We start from the raw sequence: 24,580 nt of genomic DNA on the forward strand, positions 1-24,580 counted from the left end.
CCAGGAGGTAGGTACAAAGGATTTATAATAACTATGTTCTTATTTCTCAGGGATTTTTAAAATTTTATTTCTGGGTTTGTGAGCTGTGTTCTGCATGGCTAGGAGGGCCAGAAGTAGGGTGAATATGTGCAACCTTATTGTGTCTCTGTATAATGTCTAGAACAATGACATTTATCACAACATCACATTGAAATTAATTGATGATATGGGGGGAAGACCAGAAGAGAAATTAAATCCACTAAGGTTTTCTCTGTGACAGGCACTTTGCTAGGCAGTGGAACAGACAATGAAATACTTCTATACTCAAGGAGCTTGCCTTTCACAGTGCATGTACACTGATAAGTAAATGTGAGGTGTAGACAAAGTAAGTACAAAATAATTTAGATGGAGGAGACCGCTCACAATGGGGAGAGGCCTGGTATTGAGCGGAGCGAGATTCCAAGGGGTGGAGGTGAGGGGAGAGCATTCCAGGCTTTGTGCAAACTTGTGGAGTTGAGAGATAGAATTTTGTGTGTAAGGAAGGGCAGCCAGCAGACCAAATTGGCCGGAATGTTGCGTCTTGTAAGGGGCAGTGATGGGAGCTCAGTCGAGGCTGGATCTGGACTGCGAAGGTTGTTTAACGTCAAATAGGGGAGGCTGTATTTTACTCTCAAGGCAACAGGGTACCATTAATGCTTCTTGAGCAAGGGAAGAGTGAAGTCTTTTTTTCCTACCCAGGAGATCTTTATTTTTTTATTTAAGACCCTTCATTATGATTATCAACACAAACCTCCATGTTGAATTCTTCAAAGTGATTTAACTTAATCCAACAATGGCTTATTAAGTTGGAAAAACTCAGAAGCAGTGTTTGATACTTGCCCTTAAACGACAAAGCTAAAAATCCGGAGGGATTTATAGCATTTGCTATATAATTTCTCTATCTCCAATTTGCCTCTGCCAAAAGAGTACGAGGAAGGGAAACAGGAGATCGCCTTCTGATGGGTCATCACTCCTTAGCGGGTTTTTTTTTTTTTTTAATTTTTATGCTTTAATAGAGATGCAATTGAAAGACTGAATTGAGACCTTAATTTGTGTAAAATTGCTATATTCATTCTGATAACATTTTGAAAAAGGATACTCAATCTCAGTTCAGAAATGCAACTGATAGTGTCACGCTTAACACTTAAAGCAGCAATTAGAGTAAATTGGTCATTTAAAGCGACATTTAAGCTGATTCCAACTTAATGGTAATATTCAAATAAGCCAGGTGGGACAGAAGGAGATATTCATTCATATTCATTCAGGAAACATGTCTTAAATGCCTACTATGTGCAAAGCACTGGCTGGGGAGAGATACAAAGTTTGTGATTTTTTCTTTTCATTATTTTGTTTTGAACAAGACATAAAGTTTAGCACTTAAGACAAAGCCGCTGGTATGTAGTAAGTGCTTATTTACCAAGTTTAGAAAAGATAGCATCTGAACCCTGCTGGAGCTTTCAGTGTGTTATGGGGAGAAGATTCAGAAGGAGGTAACAACATACAGTACTGTGTGATTAATACATTAGAGAATCACAGGTCAAAGCATGCCATAAAGTCTTCTGACTGGGGCTATCCGGTATGCTATTTGGGGTGGGGGGAGGCAATACAGCCATTCTGATTTAAAGAATGGACAGGAAGGAATTCATCAAGTGGCGGAGGGGAGGGAGGGCAGGCACCTTGAGCAATACCCAGGTTGTTTGGGGAAACGGAAGAGTCCAGTTGGGCTGAATTCCACACTGTGAATAACACAAGGCAGAGGATTGGGGATTGGTCCTAAATTGTGGAGGGTCTGAATGCCAAGCAAAGGGACCCGAACTTGACTCAGTGGGTTATGCAAAAGTATTGCAGACTGAGCAGGGAAGGGCCATCAGCAAAGCTCTATGCAGTGAAGGTTATCCTGGCACTGAGTACTAGTAAAAACCAAATGCAAAAATAAATCAATGTGAGCTTACCTCAAGGCAGAACTAGCCCACAGAGACAACACTGCTGACTTCATGAAAATCCTATGGGCAGCACCACCTAGAAGGAAAAAGCTCTGTGCTCTAGGCTTCCTCAGCTATCAAATGGGGATAATGTGCTTTGCAAACCTTAACAGGATTCTCAAATAATCATTGCCTAGAGGTTCAGTTCATGTCTGGGCAGGTCCACCCCCAGACACTGGTCAGACACCCTGAGGTTGGCGTGGTTGAGAGGTACTGGGCCTCCAACAGACTCCTTCTGGGGTTTCCCATTTTGACAGCAAGGAGAATTCCAGACAGTCGGCTCCTGGGAGACCCTTCTGGGGTAGGCTGGCTCCAGGACTGCCCTGAGGCTCAGATGGGGAAGTACGTGGCCAGCCACTACAAAGTCCCTATGTGGCACCCTGAAAGGACATCAAACTTGGCTGCTCTGCTGGTCAGCACCACATTCATACAGAACACAGCTGCTAGGCCAAACTTTTATTTTTATTAAAAAACCAGCCCAATCCAAGACACTAACACACATAGCCCCGCCATCTCCGGTGCAGGCTCAAAAAAGGAGGCGCATGAAACCCCCACACGAGACAGCTTAGAATGTATCTCATCAAGTGGTAATGGCAGGTCTTTGCCTTCAGTCCTTCACAGGATAAACGGTATAATAGCCCACTCCTTCTGGGCTGAGGACAAAGAGGAAGCGTCAGCGTGTTCAACCATTCTCCACAGAAGGCCCCCAAGCAGAACTCGGAGAAGCGTGGGTCCATTATCACTCGCTAGGAATTCATGGGGCAGGTCACAGGTACATTTCTCTCACTATCCATTTATCAGATGGGGACCTTCTTCACAAGACATTGAAAGGAATCAGGACTGTAACAATTACTCTGGTATCAAGATGTTAGTCACCATATAAATGCTGAAAGGAATTCAACTGGCAAAGCCTAGGCTTGAAACTTTTTTTTTTCAAAATCACAAACTTGGGGGAAGGAAAAAATGCCTATTATTGCCTAGGAATTAAAACTTCTCCAGATTCTATTTAAACACACACTTAACACACATCCCCTTTATCATGAAGGAAAGTTCTAAGCTTATTACATTCCTTTTGTAAGCTGGCTATCTTCCCCACTGTCTATCATGTTCTCTTTTGGCTCGAGACCATGGCACACCCTCTGAAAGTTACAGTGCCAAGAGGTGAATTTGCTCGTGGTGGGGGGCCAGGACAAAGCCACCAGGTGTACCGGCAACACTCGGTTGGTTGTCCCATTCATAATTACATTAAGAAAAACCCCCAGCTACTAATGCTGATTAGCTGTGATTCCAACTGCCTGGCCTAGGACATGAAAATATAACCAAGGAAAATAAAATATTTCAAAGCCGAAAAATTTCTGTGTGAAGCCTAGACATCTTAGTTATTATCACATGTGCACACCATTCAAATTACCACTGAAAAAGCATGCCCTCCTGTATTTAAAAAGAGTCCTTTTAGATGCTTAGAAGCGCTTCTGGGGGTGGCTTGAGAGGAACCTTTCCTAATGTAAATTTCTTTGCCACAAACTGTTTGAGTTCTTCTTCAGTCAGTTCGTTTTTGGGTGTGAACAAGTGTTCGGCTGTGGCTGTGTTACTGCCCCTGGACGATTGGACAGAGGACGAGGCACCGTTTTGCCCAATGCCACTGGTGGGCAGTCCAAACAACGTGGCCCCCGAACCTGAGCCGAAGCCTGAGGGGCCAAAGGCAGGGTTGCCAGGGCCACCTGCTGTGCCTAATGAGGAGGAAGCAGGAAATCCTGAAAACCCGGCTGATCCAAAGCTAAAAACTTCTGGGCTTTTAAATGAAAAAGATGCAGCCGAGACGGCTCCTGCCGCCCCAAATCCAAAGGAAGTGGGAGCAGAGGTGGTCAGAGTCGAATTAGAAGAAGATGCTGCAGCAGCCGGCATCACGGGAGCCCCAAACACCGATGTGCTGCTGCTAGAAGGGGCAGCACCAAAGCCTGAAGTTGGCTTAAAACTAAAATTCTGAGCACTGTTACTGCTGTTACTGCTCACTGGGAAACCTGCAACGACAGAAAAGCCAAAAGAAACCTGCTGAGGCCACAAAAAGCTACTGGCCTCTTCAGTTCTCTCCCTGCTTTCATTGCGGGGAGAGGACCTGGCCCTTTGGGGGTCCTGAAGCCAACGCTCCCTGGCGAGGTCACTCTTTCTCAGAGAGAACATTGGTGCTACCCACCCCCAGCACTGTAATGATGAAAGTGCTTTGGGAAATCTGGAAGCACCACAGTGGTGGGAGTAATTAGGAGGAAGGGAAAGAGCAGACAAAGGGCTGGGAGGGGGACAGAGAACAAAGTCCCTTTAAACTGTTAATTATGTCCAGTGCCATGGCTGGCCATCTCACTAGGGAAGGAAGCTCAGCCTGAATAATTCCAAAAGGCAGGGGATCTGACCGCACCTTGGAGGCCTGTACCCCCAGCTCTGAGCTAGGCTGCGGGTGGGCTCGAGAGCAGCAAGGACCATGATCTCGTCCCAACACAGACCCATGTGCCACAAAGATGAGGCAAGAGGGTGGTAGGTGCAGGGCCTCCCAACCTAAACTAGTCTCACGCCACTTTTTAAAAAAAGTATCGCCCCCCCCCCCCCCCCCCCCAAAAAAAAACCCAACCCAACAAGAACTCCTAAGTTGTGTCAACAATTAAGCAGAGAGCTGCAGACTGAGCAGTGGGCTTATGCATCAGCTGCTTCCCTTTATCTGGCTAGCACACCTGCTGGGGCCATCAGCCACTACCTTTACTGCAGCTGCCTCCCCGACGTTTTCTTCCTTCTTCACTTCACCAGCCCACCGACAGAAGCCTGTCACCTGCTGGGGCTGTATCCCTTCTCTTATCATTCTAACAGACACATCTGGTCCTCTTCCCTGGGGAGCACTTGGGGGGCAGCTTTACCTCTCAGTTTTACAGAGTCAGTGTGAGGGGCAGGAAAAAGCATTTCCCTTGTGCAAAACCCTCTGCACATGGAAGTTTGCTAGAGCAGCCATTTCAGGAAGCCCAGAATCCATCTTTCTCTATATATGGTATTTCAACTTTCAAAAACTGCTGCGGCTGCTGCTCATGTGGGTCCGATTAAGTCAGTCCCAAGAGCAGTGGCAACACCAACCTCTGCTTTCCCAATCACTCCTCAGCTTGTCCGTAAGGTCAGAGCCTGTCAAATGCTATAAACCCTCTTTCAGAATGAAGTCTGAGTCCCCTTCATGGCTGTCTGCTGAGGTTGGTGTTTAATGGAGCCAGGATAGAGGGAGTGGCATGTGCAAGCCGGGTTTGAAATGATGATGCTAAAACATCCAATGCCCTGAGAAAAGGCAGATACTTTACACATATGATATTTATTGTGTGAGCCTCAGCCCAGCCCTGCAGGAATGAACCAGAGGCAGGATCATCCCCATTTCACAGACAAAGAGATTTAGGTAGAGAGAGAGAGTGCCTTGTGCCAAGTCCCCCAGTCCGTCCAATCTGCCGAGTTCCCTTCTTCAGCATAAGAAGGATGACAAACCTGTACAGACTCCTGGGGACCTCACCTGCTGAGCCAAACGAGGAGGTTTGCTGGCTCTGAAATCCAAATGTAGGAACTGCTTGACTCCCTTCATTTTTCAGTTTAGAAAGCTTAAAGAACAAATGCAAATACAATTTTCAATTGTTAATTTTGAGAAAGACTTTTCCCATAGAGCTACCTAAACAAGAATCCTTCACTCTAGTTAAATACAAACAGAAAAGGGCACATTTCAGCATTTATTTTAGACTGATGTACAAATGTAGGTATGTATCAGCCAACGCAGGTGCTACATTATAAAATACTGAAGCATGACTAAAATCCATTGAATTAAAAAAAAAAAACCACCACTCATTGGTTTCATGAGAGGTTAAGTCAGAAAACCCCAAAAATGGTCTAACAGACAGAACGCCCCAAAAAGGACTGGGTTCAAGGTCTGTGTTGGACAGGTGGTGGGGCCATAGGAACCCTGGACAAGTGGCTCAACCAGAGGCCTCCAGACTCTTTCCTTCTTTTGTTACAAAGTTTTACTCTGGGTCTGCTAATCAGGCTTTGCTTCTTGGAACGAGTTCTCTCCATATTTCTCAGAATACTCCTTACTATTTTTTTTGGTGTTATTACATTAATATACCATAATTTATTTGATCACATAATTTCTTTTCTATTAAGATGATTTTAAAGAAAAAAGTAACATGAATGACAGGCTATGTCCTACACAGTCTCTCCTAAGTGTCATTAGAGACAAATGGGTCAATTTGGAACCCTCTTCTACTAATCAGAATCATTTTTTCTTGATTTTGATAAATGACCAAGAATACATGCATTATCAAGAGTGTTCTGTTATAAAAGACTGCCATTACAATGAATAGATACTTATAGCTAACCATTTTAAAAACCAATTTCTATACTTCTGAAGTGCTGAACTTGAAATTCTTGGAATTAATCTAACTTGCTCCAATTCTGAAAGTTTAACTAACATTAAAACTGAAAACTTAAGTTTCCTAAGTATTCTTAGGAAAGAGAGAGAAAGGACAGACATTTATTAATCACTCATCATGTCAAAAGCTATGCCAAGCATGGAAGACACAAATATAAAAGACAGTATGATTATTCTTTAAGATGAGACTAAGACTTCTCGACTACTAACTTTAAACTCACAATGCCTTTTTGAAAAACAAAACAAAAACCCCTTTTCGGACGACGTTCATATATGATTTCTAATAGGAACACTGCTCCCCAGCGAGAGAGGAAGCCCAAAGCACCACCCAGGAAGAAAACTCGAACCCAGGCCTCACCAAGGCTCCTCTGGTTGCTGCACTGATGCTCTTCAGTTCAAGTAACCTGCTCTTCCACAGGCTTACTAATTGCTGGACGGAACTGAGCTACATGAACAATGGACAAACATGCTTGTCACTACTGAATAGTTTAGGGACATTTTAAATGTTAAACATTAACAAAGGCAAAAATCTCTGTTATTTCAAGAACTCTTCACGCCAATTCCATGAGGTATAACTTTCCCCAATTACAAAGCCAAACAAAATTGGATCTGCCAGTGCAGCTTTGAAAGGAGTTATAAAAAGCATCTGTGGCCCACCCACAAATGTGCACTGACCCTGCACAGATGGACCCACCCTCTTCACCCCTCCCCATGCTAACAGGCAAGAGAAGACAGAAAACAAAGTTCAGAAAATTTTTAAGGTTCCTAAATCTCTCAAGACTCAGTCTTATTTCTTTGAGGTCTTGGACACATTAGGATGTGTTCATTTGCATAACACATAGAAAGGGTTTCAAGATTGACATTAGTGGGTTTTCTCACTGATCTAATGATGTTCCAAATTAACAAAGTCATGGTTACCATAATTTTATGTAACAGGTTCATCTAAAAAACAGTTTCGTAAGTAAAAGTTAATAAATAAATCAAACTATCCACAAGAAAAAAAATAACTAAAATTCATCAACTTGACAAACAAGCAACAATGAACAGAGGAAACAGTCAGATGCCTGGTCACGATGTCTAAATATAAAGTGAATAGGAAATAAACTTACATAGCTTTGTAAGGCATTGCCGATTATACAGTTAGAATATTCCAGTCTCAACTCTTCTGGAGAAATATCTGTAAAACCTGCAAGGAGAAATCAATTGGAATCTTAAAAGGGAGAGAATCTGAGTAGAACAGCAGCAATTTCTAACAAAACTAGGCCCCCCCCCCCCCCCCGCCAAAGATCTCATTAGTTACCAATCAACTTGAAGAAAGGTATATACAAAAAAGCTAGCGATTCAAGGCAATGTTTGTTAAGTCCACTGAGCACACAGACCCTGCGGCAGACAGAGGAGCAGAGGTCTCCAGGATGGACGCTGGCCTGCCCTGGAGATGGTCCTACCATCTGCATAGCAGAATGACAGTGCAGGGTACAGCATCAGGAAACCTGGGCCTGGCTTCTCCAGCCCTCAGCTGGGTGGGGTTTTTTTTTTTTTTATCAGTAAAACGAAAAGGAAGGATTATGAGAACTCTAAGGTCCCTTTCACAGACCGTCCAGAGCATTTAATCTAATCTTCACATTTGATTATTATTTAGGTGACCCCGGCACATGATGTCATGACTTCTTGAAGAAGGAGCAGCCTGGAGAGCAGGTGGGAGCTAGTTAAGACTTGCCAGGAGGCTATCGGGGGAGCAGCATTAATGAGAAAATCCCTGAAATGTCCGTCTGCCCGTGGGATCTACACTGGCTGGGAAAGTGAGGGGAGCAGACAGAGCTGGGCAGTCAGGCACTTACAAAGGGCCAGGTCAGCAGGAATGAGGCACCGGCCAGCGTAGGAGGAGGCTGGGGTCAGAGACGAGGATTTCAAAGCTCCTCAACTGACAGTGACAAGGGCAGGAGGATGGGGGGGCGGGGAGGCCAGGACTCTGCTTCCACTACTCGCCCCTCACTCCCATTCTCATCTGAGCCTGGGGGCCAAAGCAGCCCCTCTCCCTCAGCCCCCAGCTCTGCTCCCTCAACGTGGTTCACTGCCCTTTAGGTGGCCCCAACAGCAAATCAAAGGGGCCACTGTACACTTCAGATCTTGTCCAATGCTCCTGGCTCTCAAGAGTCGACTTCAGGCAGCGGAGGAGAGTTCTTTCTTCCTTCTAGCCAAAGGACCCTTTCACTGAGGTCGCGTCCTCTGAGCCCCTGACCCACTCCTGCCTGATCTAGGTATGAAGCTGTAGATGTACTACTCATAGTGAAGCTGACCAGTTCACTAGGTCTCAGGCTAACAGACACGGGGCTAGAAAGGCCCTTAACGGTCAGCTAGTGCAACCCCCTCATTTTATTGGGAAGAAAAACAAGCCCTAAAGGGCTGTGTGTCTTGCCGAAAGTCAGATGGGCAGGATTTGAGCCTGGGTCCTCTGACTCCAGACCCTTTTTCTCTGTACTTTGCTGCCAATTTGGAGCTCTGGGGATGGTATTTCTGAGTCTGCGTCCCCTGCCCACCAGTCCAAGAAGTCTAGTCTTTGCTTCCCACGTGAGAAAGACCCTTGGCTAGCTGGCCTCCTAGGTCAGTGGTAGAGTGGCGATGACCCACTGTGCCCCCACTTCCCATACCATGCTGCCTCCTCGGTTATAACACAAGGGCCTGGAGGGCAGGAATTGTCCACCTTTGTAACTGTGCCTCCAGGCTGAGCAAGGTCTGAACAAGCATTCACCAAGTGCCTACTCTAGGTCAGGCCTTGCATTAGCAATGGAAATACAAAGGCAAAAGACCAAAGAGCCTGCCCTCTGAGGGCTCCTGGCCTAACATGGAGACTCAACATGCAACAGCCACCAGGAAACAAGACAGAGCCAGGATATACCAGGGACAGTCACCACAGCAGGCTCCTGCATGTAAGGGTTTTACGGAAGGCTAACTGCAGAAAGCAGGATTTGAGCTGGGCCCAGAAGTCTTGCTCCAGGGGCCCTGGACCCCAGAGTACAGTGAAAAGCCTGGTGTTGACTGAATGGGGGATAGGATGGTGATGACGTGGTCAGAGCTTCATGGAGGCTGGACCAGTCAGGAGAGAAGGGGCAGGGAGGCCAAGCCAAAGGTGTGGGGGTATGGTGACAAGGGCCCACACCAGGCTAGGGATAGTGTCAGAGAAGGGAACAGCGACAGGAAATACCAACAGACCAGACACAGAAAGTGCTTAATAAACGTGAGAGGCCTCAGCCACTAATGTCACTGAGAAAGAGGGGTTGGTTTAAGAGTCAAACATCAATGGATGGAGGGAAAGCAGGGCCTGTCCAGAGATGATCTTGGTGAAGTGCTGAGCTCAGAGCGTGGCACACAGTAGGTGCTTAATACTTGTTCCCTCCCCCACCGGCAGTCCATACATTGTGATGTTAGCTGCATTTCTTGCATACACAAACACATGGTTCTGAGAGGGGGCCCATGACACAGTCCACGAGGGTGGGAAGGGAGGAGGAGGTGGTTTCCTGCTACTGGCCCGGTGAGGCTGGTGGAGGGAGAGGAGGAGCTTTCTCCATCAAACTGGAGCAAGGGAAAGCAGAGCCTACTGGAGGCCAAATGGGAAGGAGAGTCCTGAGACAGATGGCAGAGAAGCTGCAGAGAGATGAGGGTGGGGGTTCTGCCCAAGGCTGTTAGTGCAGATAACAAGGATGAAAGCACAAAGGTAGGAGACAGGCTGGGGAGACTTCAGTCATTAAACAGTCCAAAGAGAAGCAGGATCCACATACCAGGAAAAATAACATGGGAGGCGGGGCCTCTGGGAGAGGGGCTACCCTTGACTGTGAGTGCCGCCAAGGCTGAGAAATGGAGGGCAGAGCAGGACCTTTCCAGCTCCTGGCTGGCAGGAGCGAATGAGCCGAACCTAGCTGCTGACAGGTCTGCCCCTGAGAAAGGGGCCTCGCCGCCGGGACACGCACACAACCTGGCACACTCATCCCTGCATAGCCCTGAGCACCCTGCTCTCTTGATCCTGCTTCCCTGCCTTGTCTACCCCACCTTGTACCTGCCCTGCTTCTGTTCTTACTTGCCCAAGCCCGTGGACTGCTTTGGCATGAACTTCATGCCTCCTGCTTTGGATGACCCCACTGGGGCCACGAGGGGCCAAATAGGGAGACTCCCCTGGAGAGCAGGGCTGCCCTGAGGTGTCCCCTTTGTCTGCTGGAGGCCAGAGGGCAGGTGGCAGGCAGGCCTCCAGGAAGCTCCCTAGAGCTAAACTAGACCAAGGACAGCAGGGCTGCTTCTGGTGAGAACAAGGCTTTCAGGAGGTGAGATGGGGCCCACTCTCTCCTGAATCTCTCACTCTTGGAAGTTTTCAGTCATTAGTGCTCTCAGATGCCAGGCAACATCAGAGGCAGCACGGGACAGAAGCCCCCCAAGCCCCCCAAGCACTATTCCTGTCCCACAAAGGAGCCAGATTATCTTCTTAGTTCTTCAAGAGAAGCAATCAGGGCAAGTTAAGGCAGCACTCAAGGAGGAAGCATCACAGGGAGCTAGCTACCACACGGGAAGGGGACAGATCTCATCTCCCTACAGAAAGGTACTGTCACAGACACAGTAAGAGGGTGGCCCAGACACCGGTGGAGGGAGCTGCCGCCTCTCTCAACGCGGGTGGCTTCTGCACGGCAGCCACGAGGCAAAGGGTTGGGAGCGATGGCAGAGAGAGAGAGAGAGAGAGAGAGAGAGAGAGAGAGACAGGGGGATAGAGAGACAGGGGGATAGAGAGAGGGAGAGAGAATGTGTGTGTGCGTGTGTAGAAGGCCTCATTACCTGAGACATTTGGCTTTTCTTTCATTGGCGAGTAAACCGAGAACATCCACTGCCCTGAAGACTCCCACACCTCCATGTCTTCTACTATTCCTTCGCTGAGGGGACAAAGCAGGAAACGCACTTCAGAATGCTGCACTTTGAAAAATCTACTATGATAATTACAGTCCATTGTTAATGACTTCAAAACACTGAAAAATGCCCATTTAAAACGTGCGCACACATCTTTAGATCTGTCTTGCTCTTTCAGACACAGACAAAGAAGTCACTGTCTTGCAGGGGTCGAGCCTTGACAAGGTCTCTGGGGTCTCTGGGAAGGTCTGCAGCTTGCACCTGTCCATCAGGACGAGGACGGCAGGCCACCTGCTAGGGCACGAAGGGCCGCAGCAGAGGACATGTCCTTCACTTGGCCCTGGCAGGTGCTGTTGCCCCCCCCAGCCCACCCCCATTCTGGTCGTGCTCAGACATCGTGGCTATTGGGATCAACAATAGATGAAGCGTCCTCCTCATTTGAAGTGACAGGAAATCATGCCCCAGCAAGCTGGGAGCGCGTGCTGGAGCACATTCTAGTCAGCATATATACAGTCTACACTGAGGACACAGATCTCCAAAGAATCAGCAGTCACAATCCTCAATTTCTTTTACCCTGCTGGCTTACTGCCGGGCCTCAGGTACTGTCAGGAACATTATCATACTAGGAAAATGTTAATGCAGTAGTTAATAGAAAAGGTAAAAAATGAAAGCTGAGTAACAGGTTACTGTAATGGATTTTGGATTTTAGCCACACCTAACAAAGTATGCAAAGGGCTGATTTTTCAATTACACGTTGGGCTCGAAGGCTGCTGGTGCTGGTCACTACACTTCCTGGTCAGGTTCTAGATAGGAAAAAAGCCCGTAAGAAAACAGCTGGCTTAGTGAAGCCCCTCCATGGGCAGGATGCTAGCCTGAAGGAAGTTGCTCCTAAGGCTCAGCATCAGTGACCAACTTCAAAGCCATTTTCAGCACTGATCACATAAAATTCTGCTTCTCAAAAATGTCTTCAATCATTTTCACAAGAAAGATGCAAGTTACAGGTTCTATTACTTTGATTAGGACTGAAAACCAAGCAACAAAGGAAGTGATCCCAGATCCACAAACCTAAAGCAGCATTTTTCAGTTTCTTAACAAACTGAAACACATAAGCAAGTAGTCATGAGCATTAGTATCTATAAAAATAAACACAACTAGGTTCAAGCGTGGGGAATACAGTGCTGGGCCAGGAATGAGGAGAACCCAAGAGTTCAAGTCTGGTCTCAGACACTTCCCAGCTGTGTGGGTCTGGCCAAGTCACTTTGCCCTGTTTGCCTCAGCTTCCTCATCTGTGAAATGAGCTGGAGAAGGAAATGACAATACTCCAGTCCCTCTGCCAAGAAAACCCCAAGTGGGACCATGAGAGTCGGCCTCTACTGAAAAGCCCGAACTCCACCACTGAAAGTTTCAATCATCAGTGAGGCTTTAAAAAGAAAGGGCTGGGTTGGGGGGTGGGGTGGGAGCTGGGAGGCCAGGCGGCTAGGTGGTGCAGTGAATAGAACACCAGCCCTGGAGTCAGGGGGACCAGAGCTGGAATCCGGCCTCAGACACTTAACACAAAAACTAGCCGTGTGACCTTGGGCAAGTCACTTAACCCCAACTGCCCTAAAAATAAGAAGGGCTTGGGTCAGATGCTCAGAGCCTAAGTCCAAAGATTCTCGTTCTGGTGCGGCCTCGGGCTGTTCCGGAGGCCGCGAAGCGCCCAAGAAGCGCCCGGGGGACCCCACGAAAGCCGGGGAAGGGCAGTCACCGTCCCAAGGCCACTTACATCAGCTTACGCTCATCATCTTTCTGCCCATCCGCCTGGCTAGAGCCCAGTGTGGAGAATCTATTCTGAGAATGCCCCGCGTTTCTGCTTCCGCTACTCGAGGGCCCCGAGGACGTCTTCCCTGGGTCTCTGCTGCCCCCCCACGCTGTGGCCTTGGAGAAATTGGATGGCTGGATGACATGAGAGTATCTGTGGGAACTGCTGCTCCATCCCCCTCTGCTAGAACCTAAAACGAAGAATAAAACCCACACGTTATCTTGCTGGCCCTTCCTTTTTATTAACAAGCTTCACCGGCCTCTCACACGCCTGGACGCCGCCGCTGTGTCTGCGGGGGGCCAGCCCGGCCGAGCTCGGGGGCGGGGCATGGCGGGGTCACGTGACCCCCCGTGCCTCACGCCTCCGTTTCCTCATCCGTGAAACGGGGGCAGTAACAGCGTCGCCTCATCAGGCTCCCTCGGAACCCAAAGGGCCCGTTTGGCAGAGGAGGAAACCGAGGCCCGGCCCCGTCACGTGACCGCTGGGGGGCGTCAGGGCGGTGGCCTCGGGTGATTGCCACTACACAGGGGGAGGAGCCTGGGGAGCACGAATTGGGCGCCCCCTGTGTGCCGGGAAGTGCTTGACACGCTGGGGCAGGGGCCGCTGCGGCCCTTCCCCCCCCCGCCCGCTAGCGTCGGCTCGGCGCTCCGCGCAGCACCTCAGGCCTGGCCAGGGCCCCAGCCGTCAGCGTACCGGAGGGCGCCGCCGGGTGCTGCTGCGGAGGAGGAGGCCGCCCCCCGCCGCCGTCCTCGCCCCAGCCGTACGGGTGCTCGTTCCAGCAGCGCTCCCCGAAGCGGCAGCGGCCCTGCAGGAAGAAGTGGCAGATGGTCATGGCGGCGGCGAGGCCCTAGACCCGGGTGCGCGGGCTGCGGCCTCCCAGGGCGCCCGCTGCTCCGCCTACTCCCCCTCGGCTAGCGTCATCTTCCTGCGCCTGCACGCACGCTCCGCACGCCCAATAGGCGGCGAGTCCCAGGGGGCGTGGCTATGACGTAGCTAATAGGGCCCCTCCTTGCTAGACTCCCGACGTGGACCGTTAACGGCCCCGGAGACTCTGTGCCTCAGAGAACGCATGCGCGGCCAACGGCACGAAGCGCATGCTCTATCAGATCCGCGCGGGCCTACCGCCTTGAATTCACACTGTGGTGACCACGTAGCGCCTCCCCCTCCTCAACCCCCTCCACCGCCCATTATACGGAGGAGTAAACCGAGGCTCCCACAGCAGGGACCTTATGAGGCCATGCGGTTCTATCCTCCTCCTTTTACAGAAAGGGAAGATGAGGCCTGGGAGGGGCACGTGCCTTAAGGGGTTCAGTTTGGAATTTCTGTCACAGTGCAGTTGGGCAGAGGCTGGGTCCCCGACCTCTGACCTCATTTCCCGGAACAAACTGATCCAGGAATCCTGGGTCGGCAAGATGAGGCCCGAGGCCCGACCCTAACCGGCCCCTTCTTTGGGGCCCCCCCGCAGTGACCAGGCCCGTGACCCGGAGCGGCCGGCGGGCCTCGTGCTCCTGGGCACTGCGCGCGGCTGCGCTACCCCAGGCAGCCTCGGGCCGGGCCGGGATGCAGGTGCAGGCCCAGGAGGCCAGAGCATCACGAGCATCAGCGAGGCAAAAAGGAGGCAGGCCGATCACCAGCAGCCCCTAACAGGGACTAGAGTAAAAACAGCGCGAGTGTGTGAAAAAACCAGAGCCGATGTTGGTAGATCTCCAGCGTGGCAAATGGATGGCTTGTTGAAGAAAAACACAGTATGGATGTGCTCATTGACTATACGGGGAGTTTTTCCATTTTTTTTTTTTTTAATTTTTGAAATTAGGAATTTAGAATAGTATCAACATCATTGAATACAATGAAAGCCAAAATACAAGCGTATTTTACAAACTTATGAAACAAATGCTAATTGTACACAATCTTTATGACCTAAAAAAGGCAAAAAATAAAGCCCAGACTACCTTCAGTTAAATAAGGACATTAATTATGTCAGCTATGAATACTGATGACTGATGGCTTTATGTAACTCCCTAAAGGCAAAATATCAGTAACTAATTGTTACTGGGAAGAGCTTTGTGGAAAGGATTCCTAAAGAACTGAGTGACCCTGTAGTGGCAGATATGGAAAAGACATCAACTCTTGAAAGCTGAAATATGGAAAAGACATTAAGCCCCAAAGGTTGACATTTTACAGACAATTTCAGAGAATACTGGGTAGGAGACAATCTTAGGTGAACTCTGTCCTCAAAGAAGAGATCAATAATGGTTTAATGAAGTGTGAAGCTTAACAACTGATGCACATAGTACAATTATTAATGTGATCCATGGCAATCCAGAAGTGTGTTTTAAAACAGCCTCATCCTGGGGCTTAATGGAATATTTGACTGAAAGTGGAGATGGAAAAGCAGAGATTTCTTTTAAATCTCTGCATTAGTGCTGCATTAGGTATTTTAGCGATAAAGCAAAGAACCTTTAAAGTTTGAGTTTACATCCTAGCAGGGTAATACAAAAGGCATTAAACTGATCTGTACTTAGTGAAGAGTTGGAAAACATTATTTGGATTTCTGTTTGAGACGTGTGTATGTACATGCACCATACCTAAGGTATATAACTAAATGTACTCACCAGATTTTAGGATGGCATACATTTGGCACTGACAGATGAACTAAATGCATATCCTTAATATTTGAGCTCAAATCCAAGTACAAGTAAAAGCCAAGTTGTTCCATCAAATCACCTTGGCCTTGACTCAACTGCTGCTATGATCTTAGCAGAAACTGTAAATTACAGCAGGCAGCACAGAGCCTTCAATGAGAGCTGAATTATCTGCATTTTCCTAGTGATCTAATCTCACAACCCTATGATCACATCTGGCCCTGAAAAGCTGCAAGGCCAAACACGCTTGGTCAGCAGCTTATATTTTCTTTGAGCACTTACAATTTGGTAAGTTTATTCTTGCTAGATTGTGAAGGAAGAAAACCCACATAAAACAAGCATTTTATAGGGATTTTACTTCAATTACAAATTGTAGTTTAAAAAAACGTAACAAAAATGTCAGAAGGAAGCACGGGGGGGCGTTGTTTTCAGAGACTGAGAAAATATCTCCTCCATAGGGATACTTCATGTTTCAAGGGTTTCTTCATTTGCTCCACAGGTATCAACAACACAAATTAAACAGCTTGTTACTGGAAAAGCTCGGACTTTTGAGTTGGCGACCCACTTGTCTGTTTCAGTATTATATTCAAGGATGTGTCCTAAACGACCCACACCCTGGAAACCAGCCAAGACATAAACTACAGCGCCAACTGCTGCACATTTCACTGTTACGCCCTTCCATGGCATTGGTGACACCATCTTCCATTCATTCAGCTTAATGTCATAATATTCCACATTGTCCAGACCACCTTTGAAAGATGGAAACAAGAAATTACTATATCTGATCAGAATAAATAATTCCAATTTCACAAATATTTCTTCTGAGGCCTCTATAAACACTGAACACATTTATAAAGACATTTTAATTTGTATAACTTTTCGTGGGTTAGAAACATATAAGTATTTGCTACTGCTAGTGCTTTTTAAAACGAAGAGACAGATGGCCTTTAGGACCAAATCAGATAGATGGATGGAGGAAAATAATCAGTGGAATTTTATTATTATTGTCCAACTCTCAATAACAGGTATTCAGGACTCCTTATTTCTTTTACATCCTCCTGGTCTGCCTTTCAATAAGGCCTGCTTATTGATTCTACTGATCAATAAATCAGTACTTAAGAGAAGGGAGTGGGAAACTGCTTTCTTGAGTCAAATTTGGCAAATAGATTAAAGTTAAGAACTAAACCAAATTTTTTTCCGATGATGTATTGACTCACTTATCCATTTTCCTCCTGTGGGAACACTTCATGATAGTGGTGGACTTCCTTGTAGGATTAGGATTAGCAAGAGACACAATGCGTATCACCAAGTACCTTAACTGTATTAATTATATTAGATTTTATAAACTGTTTCTCCAGCCTGGTGTGCAATGGTGGGCAAAAAATGTAATCAGAGAAACATAAGGCTTGATACATGAGGGATGGGGTAGCGGTGGCGTGGGGATGTAAGCACTGCATAACCTATGGACAGCTTATATGCTCCACTGGTACTCACAATGTCAAGAATAAAGTAAGAAAGGCTCTCAGCACATTGGGTGGACCTCTATTGTGAACTTATGGGAAGGCAAGGATGAGAGCTATACAAGGCTGGGAGACCTGGATGGCCCATGATCCGTATCAGTAGAGGCAATACCTGACACCACTGGAGTACTCCAGTGGATATAAACTGATGTAAAATGATCATCTTCAGTGTCCCTGCCTTGTGGGTCCACCCTCCATGAGAAGGCATTCTGAAGGGCAAGGTGCCCAAGAAAACATGCATGAAGGAGGTATGGCCTACAAAGCAGGTACCTATGATTGTTGGGCACAAGGTAGATGTGAGATGGGCCTAGGCCATGACAATCCCCTCCTCTCAACATTAATCCCTACCCAAGTTTCCCAGGACTTCTTTCTTCCATTAACGTTAAAGTCAGGTATTCTGCAAGCAGTCCCTTTTTCATGATTCTCCCTCCTGGGGTGCTGCAGGTTTAGCCCAGATTCTGTGAGCCTTTGCAATGAAAATATTTTACCCAAATTTGCACTTTGAAAACATGCAATGTGTCACACAATGATTTCTTAATTCTATATATGGTCTGTAAAGGATCATAATGCAAGCTTTGTGTACTCTGCAATAAGGGAGGAATTTGGGGAGAAGGGTCATTCCTGAGCAACATTGAGGAATGAACAAGTCAGATACCTAAGCCATTTTGACCGCCCACAGCAAATATCTTGTCTTTTACAAACACCAATCCATGATTCTTCCTGGCTTCAATCATTGGACATAGCTCAGTCCACCTGAGAAAAGAAAAGAAACAAACTTCTGAGTGTTTGAGTTAGAGAAAGAAAAAAAGATTTTTACTCTTGTCTATGAGGAAAAAGGGCAGTTATTTTCAAGCAGTTATCTATAAAAGCTCATCAATTACTCTTTGCTAGTAATGATAAAAAACTATACTTGTGCCCACACACACATATGCACACAACTGTGCAAAATCATTTTTGGGTCTGAGGTTGAACTATCCCCATCATTCCCAGCATGCTCTGTTGTGGCTGGTGCTATCATAACTGACAAAGGCTGACCTATGTTTTGGGCATAATTGACTTGGTAGCCACATATAGATGTAGACCTACTTGAAGAAAATCCAACACACAAAATAAACAAAAATACAAATTCACAAAGCAAATAGAGTAGGACATTATTACTCATTATTATAAGAAGAATTCTTGCTTCAGAAAAAAGATTTGCTGGAAGATTCTACCCTTGGTGATATAGCCCTTTCTGTAATTTTCAAAGACCTTTCCCAACCATTACCACATTTGATTCTGGTGGGATAAGGAAGACAGGACACCACCATAAGTCAAAAGAACTGTAATTTAAATCCATGCTCAGACACAAATCTGATGCATGACAGACAGTAATATAAAATGGGGATAAAAATACTACCTTCCTTGCAGGGTTGTTGTAAGGAGAGAATCTCATCAAAGGTCTAGAATTACGAGTTAACTGAGGCAGGGGATAGATGCAGGACTACAGTACTAGCATTTGAACTTGGGAAAAGAACTTTGAAATTATCTAGTCTGAGCCTCTTCTAGATGAGAAAATGAGGTCTTAATGAAGAACATCACTTCCTCAATGTCACAAAGTAAGTCAGTAGGGCAGGCAAAACTTGAATTCAAGACTTATGACTCCTTTTCCAGGCCTTTATATGCTAAGCTATACTACTTCTCTAAATGTTTTTATCTTTCTATTTCTTGGACCTTTGATGCCCTCCATGAATCAGGATGGCCCCCTCTCCCCCTCCAAAAAAAGTCATCCTGCTCAGCTGGTGATGAGCCTCTTTTAAATTAGCAAAGCCTTTAGAGATGGGTACAATGCCCTTTTAGAACTCTGAGTCACCTTCACACCAAAATGCAGCATTGGAACAGTCATTAAAAAGTGAGGCCAGGGGCAGCTAGGTGGCACAGTGAATAGAGCACTGGCCCCAGAGTCAGGAAGTCCTGAGTTCAAATATGGCCTCAGACATTTAACACAAAAACTAGCTATGTGACCTTGGGCAAGTCACTGAACCCCAATTGCCTTCCAAAAAGCAAAAAAAAAAAAAATAGGCCAAAATACACATGGCAGAAATGGGATAAACCACAAAAATTCAATTTACATGCCCCTCCCCTCATAAAAATTATACAATGTACACCTATGTATATGTGTATATGTGTGTGCATGTGTATATGCATGTCTCTGTCTCAACTGTAGACTCAAAGATCAGTAAATGTCACAAATAGACCTCCTTCTATGCACCACATGCAGTGCTTGGGCCTGGCCCTTTTCCACTCTATAGAGAGTCTGACTCCCAGAAGCTGACAGTTTGTGAATTTCTATATTTCACAAGTAGCAGCCGATTAGCTTAATTCCCTAGTTTAGGATCAAAATAAAAAAAAAAAGATAATTTCAAAACTGTTCAGGAGTATGTCAAAACAGGTAAAGAAATCTTCCTAAAAAAGTAATTTAGATGTTTGCATTACATTTTAGAAGTAAAATTAGGTCCACAGATGATGTTTTTCCTTTAGATAACTAGATCAGATAATGTGTTCATAGTAGTTTTGTATTTGTGAATATCTAAGTACTCTTTAAAAAAAATATTGAATTCTTTTTCACACACATGCTTTAAAATTGCAGAACAGCATTTAGGTGCCATATGTTTAAAATATTCTCTATATCGAATAAATGCAATTGGTTTCCAAAATTCTTAGTGCTATACAATCCCTGAGTAACTGGAAAACCAATCATGGCCTTGGAAAAGAGATCATGAAGTAGGCCTCCTCTTGGAAAGTCAGGGGACCTCAAAGGCAGGATGCCATAAAAACCGTTAAATGAGCTCATTGAACTGGGGGCTTCTGCTTCACTGGCTTTCCTTGTTATAAGAAAGGGCTCGGTTCTGGGCACGAGGAGGTGGAAGGTTTCCAAAAGTGACTGATGCCAAAACAAAAGATATCAGTAAAACTTATTTAAAAATAAAATAAAAATAAAACCACCAGGGATACAGATCTTCATTGCTCTCCTCTTCAGTAGTGAACAACTGTAGCTTGGTTTAAACTAAATGTATGGAAAGAAAGATGGCTTCATTGTGAAGGTGCCTATAATGTGTGTTAGCCTAGAAGAGGTGCTGATCTCCCTAAAGTTTGGGTGATCCTCTGTAAGAGCAAGACCCTGGCCTACCCAAGATGGTTCTTAGTACAAGTTCTCTGATCTGCTTTTCTAAAGGAAAGCAACTAAAAAGGCATTAACAATCTTATTTTAATCAAACATATATATATATATATATATATATAATTCACTTAGTTCAGGGGGAAAAGTCAGTACCCTGAACTTCAGAAAATACAAATAGAAATTACAAGCAGAAAAAAAATACAGAGAAAATAATACAATTCACTAGACCAACAGATGGGGCTTCCAGCTGTCTAACCATTACATACATACATAGTTAGTTAACAGAGAGAGAAGCACCAACATCTGGGTTTTCAAAGCCGGGGGCTCAATGACTACCCAGAGTCTCATCTGGCCAAATCACAGAACCATTCCCATAAGTGAGCCCCACAGCAAAATCTCACCTTCAGGGTCAGAGGACACCATAACGCTCATGACCCACTGCCCAATTACAAAGTAACAAAAGGTGAGGGCCTTCCTGAAAAACAAGCCTCCCTTAATCAAGCTTCTCTTGTTGGGTTCCATGTGAGGCCTATTAATGGGTGAGGAAGATCTTCAACTCTCTTTAACATTACATGCTCCTAAAGCACAGGTCTGATCCTATCACTTCCCTGATGCACTTCTTAACTTTAACTTCATCATTAAACTGAAACTGATCTCTCCAAAATCAAATTATGATCTCTTAGTTGCCAAATCAAATGGCTTCTTCTCAATCCTTATCCTTTTTGACCTCACTGCAGCACCTGAAACTGCCAATCACTCTCTTGTCCAGGAAAGCCTCTCTTCTCCGGGTTTCATGACACTATTTTTTCCTGGTCCTTCTCCTGACATCAATTCCCAATGGTTCAGTTTTCATCTTTATACAGATGACTTCCAGATCACATAGATGAATCAGCCCTAGCCTCTCTCTGAGGCCCTCCCAATGTTCTCCATCTTGACTTCACACTATGTCCAGCTCTGGCATTTCTTTCCAGCTCCAACCTTACCTCAGTAGGCTTTTGGACACCTCAAACAGACGGTCTCTTAGGGATTTCAAACTCAATATGTTCAAAAGAAAATTCATTTTTTCCCTGAAGCTCTTCCATCTTCCCAAGTTCCCTACTGTTGCTGAGGGCCAAACTATCCCCTCAGTAATCCAGGTTCACATCTTAGGTGTTCTCCTCAATTCCTCTCACTTGCTCACATATCCAATCTGTTACCAGTTCTTCTCATTTCTACCTTCACAACGTAGCTCATATATCTTTCCTTCTCTCTCCTCAAACAGCTGCCAGGTCCTCATTCCCTCACACCTGAACTTTAAGTGCACATCTGACTGTGCCATTCCCCTACTCAATCATTTCCAGCTGCTCCCTCTTATATCTCGGATCACAACCTGGTCCCTTCCTACCTGTTTCCCTTTCCTACATCTTCTGACATTTATTTACCTCCATGAACTCTTATGATCCAGTCACATTGGCTGTCTTGCCGTTTCTTGAATAGGATGGTGCACCTTCCAACTCTGTGCCTTTTCATTAGCTGTTCCCCATGCTCAGAATGCTCTCTTTCCCAACCACTGAATTCGGGTTAAAGAATCTGTTCAAATTCCACTTTCTGTAGGAGGCTCTTCCTAGTTATTGTATCCTCTATTGGTATGTAGGTTCCTTAAAGGCAGGGGCCATCTTTTCTGCCCTTCTTTGTATTTGTTGTTGCTGTTCAGTTGTTTTTCAGTTGTGTCTAATTCTTTGTGCCCCCATTCTGGGTTTTCCTGGCAAAGACACTGGAGTGGCTTACCATTTCTTTCTCCAGCTCATGTGACAGATGAGTAAACTGAGGCAAACAGGGTGAAGTGACTTGCCCAGGGTCCCACAGCTGGAAGTGTCTGAGGTCAGATTCAAACTCAGGAAGATGAGTCTTCCTGAGTCTAGGCCAGGTTCTCTATGCACTGCACCACCCAGCTGCCCTTTTCTCTGTATACCCAGTGCTTAGTACAGTACAGCTACAAAGTAAACACTTAATAAGTGCTTGTTGGCTGACTCATTATAGCGCTGGAGTAAATACAAACTCCTCAGTTTGGCATGTAAAGCTCTTCACAAACTGTCTTTGGCCTCCCCTTGCAGCCTCATTATTCACAGCTTTTCTTCATTCTCTTTATGGACAAACCAGATTGGCCTTTCTGCTGTTCCTTATGCATGACATTACATTTCTTGTCTTGGTACCTCTGCCTAAACTGTCCCCCATGCCAAGAATGTATGCTCTCAAACAAGTAACTGGGAAAAAAAATCTTTGCCTCAAGTTTCTTTGATAAAAATTTTATATCAAAGATACATAAAGAACCAACTCAAACTGATAAGAAGAACAAATACCACTTCCCAACAGACAGTCAAAAACTATGAACAGGAAAGAAGAAAGCTAAGCTATCAATAGCTATATTAAAAAATGCTCCAAATTGTTATTAATCAGAAAATGAAAATTAAAGCAACCCTGTGGTACCATCTCACAAACAAAGATGATGGGAAACAAGGGAAAATGACGATTTCTGGGGGGATTGTGAGAAAACAGGCACAGCAATGCAGTACTGGTAGAATTACAAACTGGTCTAGTCAAGAGGTAGGGAACCTGCAGCCTCAAACCACATGTGGCCTTCTAGGTCCTTGTCTGTGGCCTTTTGACCGAATCCAAGTTTTACAGAACAAATCCTTTTATTTAGGGGATTTGTTCAGTGAAGTTTGGATTCAGTCAAAGGGTCATACTGGAGAAAGCTTCCCTACCCCTGGAGTCACTCTGGAAACCAATTTGGATCTATGTTCCTAAAGTCACTAAATTGTGCATACTTCAATCCTGTGATACTGCTACTTGGGCTATACCCGAAGAAAGAAGAAAAGGGCCCATATATTGGAAAATATTTATAGCAGTATTTTTTTTTTGTAGTAGCAAAGAATTGGAAGCCAAGGAAGGACATTAGGCAATTGCTGAACAAAGCATGCTATATGAATCGGATGGAATACTACTGTGCCATAAGACATGACAAAAGGACGTTGTCAGAGAAACCAGGGAAGATTTGCACGGACTGATGCAGAATGAAGTGAACAGAGCCAGACGAACAACATTTACAATTACAACAACACTGTACGGGCAAGCTGCTCTGAAAGACAGCAGAACCGACCAATGCCTTGACCGAGCACGAGGTCAAAGGGCCAATGTTGAGGCGTGTCCCTTCTCTTGAGAGAAAGGATGTTCTCAAGATGCAGAAAACACACATTTCTGAGCAGGAACAATGTTGGAATTCGTTTGCTCAAATGTGTGTCTGTCCATTTGTTAGAGGTTTTTTTCAGTGGGGGAGCAAGGAAGCAGAGCGAGAAAACAAATGCTTGTTAAATGAAAGAAAAGTTCTTGGTCAGTACATACGTCTCTGTGGCAGGATCATAAACTTCACAGGAATTCAAGACTCTTCCAGAAACATTGTTCCCTAAACTTCCACCACAAACATAGATGAGACCATTGGCTTCCACCATTCCATGGCTGCAGCGCTGAGTCAGCATGCTTGGCTTGGTGTGCCAGCTTTCTGTTCTGGTATCATAGCATTCAAACAAGTATAAAGCAGAGTTTCCTTTAGGAGAAAAAGTCCCCATCAGTGTTTATTTCACTTAGTTTAGTTATTATGCGTGAATTCAGTGTTTAGTGAGCCAAATCATTAGTGACAGGAGGGAAGGATTTAAGGTTTGGGAATCAGCTTTATTCCTAAGCCACAAAAATTTCATGTATTTCAGCATAATGACAGTAAAACTGTTCCTATATCACACGTTTTTAGAGTGGCTAGTTATGATTATACAGACACTGGAAAATAGGGAAAGGAGAATCTGTTGAGAAGACTGTTTTGTGGGTGGCTGAGCTTCAGAAGAATTCTTCTGTTTAATTTTAAAAGAAAAGTTAAATATGCCTTCAAGCTAGTGGTCCAGGAAGGAAATTACCTAAACCAGCAATGTTTGTATAAATGGAGGAAAAACAGTCCAACTGAGCCCAGATGGTAAACCCACATCTAAAAAACTAGAAAAAAGGAAAAACCATTTAATGGAATTCCAAGTTCTATCATTTAGAATGCTTTATCACATATAACAAATGGTCCCTCCTTAATGTGTGCTGTGCCACATTTCCCTGT

The 24,580-nt window shown here is 45.5% G+C and overlaps 2 protein-coding genes across 3 annotated transcripts in view; both read right to left on the reverse strand.

Moving 5' to 3' along the window:
* Positions 1–2,441: 2,441 nt before the first annotated feature.
* Positions 2,442–14,057, reverse strand: NUP42 (nucleoporin 42). Of its 2 annotated transcripts, XM_069088725.1 has the most exons (7): positions 13,820–14,057; positions 13,091–13,316; positions 11,257–11,351; positions 7,551–7,627; positions 6,800–6,886; positions 5,533–5,617; positions 2,442–4,021 (listed from the first exon to the last, which is right to left on the reverse strand). In XM_069088725.1, the coding sequence occupies exons 1-7, from the start codon at positions 13,956–13,958 to the stop codon at positions 3,453–3,455; spliced, it is 1,278 nt and encodes a 425-aa protein (XP_068944826.1). In that variant the 5' UTR covers positions 13,959–14,057; the 3' UTR covers positions 2,442–3,452. The 2 variants fall into 2 exon arrangements, with proteins under 2 accessions (XP_068944826.1, XP_068944827.1); XM_069088726.1 differs by lacking the exons at positions 13,091–13,316; positions 13,820–14,057 and adding an exon at positions 13,340–13,670.
* Positions 14,058–16,106: 2,049 nt separating this feature from the next.
* The window catches only part of KLHL7 (kelch like family member 7), a 53,782-nt gene continuing 45,308 nt past the window's right edge, over positions 16,107–24,580 (reverse strand). The window contains exons 9-11 of the mRNA XM_069088724.1: positions 23,830–24,031; positions 17,944–18,041; positions 16,107–16,517 (exon numbers count right to left, since the gene is read on the reverse strand). Of these exons, the coding sequence (XP_068944825.1) occupies positions 16,234–16,517; positions 17,944–18,041; positions 23,830–24,031 (584 nt within the window). The 3' untranslated portion in view covers positions 16,107–16,233. The remainder of the gene's footprint in view (positions 16,518–17,943; positions 18,042–23,829; positions 24,032–24,580) is intronic.

The sequence above is a fragment of the Petaurus breviceps genome, unplaced genomic scaffold (assembly GCF_028583685.1).
Source record: "Petaurus breviceps papuanus isolate PSGF00001 unplaced genomic scaffold, PetGlider_PUasm1.0 185, whole genome shotgun sequence".
NCBI classification, from domain to species: domain Eukaryota; kingdom Metazoa; phylum Chordata; class Mammalia; order Diprotodontia; family Petauridae; genus Petaurus; species Petaurus breviceps.

Coding starts and splice junctions, on each gene's coding strand:
- NUP42 (XM_069088725.1), bottom strand. CDS start 13,958: ATGACCATCTGCCACTTCTTCCTGCAGGGCCGCTGCCGCTTCGGGGAG. Junction 13,317..13,819: donor GCACCCGGCGGCGCCCTCCG/GTACGCTGACGG, acceptor TCTTCGTTTTAG/GTTCTAGCAGAGGGGGATGG. Junction 11,352..13,090: donor GATGATGAGCGTAAGCTGAT/GTAAGTGGCCTT, acceptor TTGTCCCCTCAG/CGAAGGAATAGTAGAAGACA.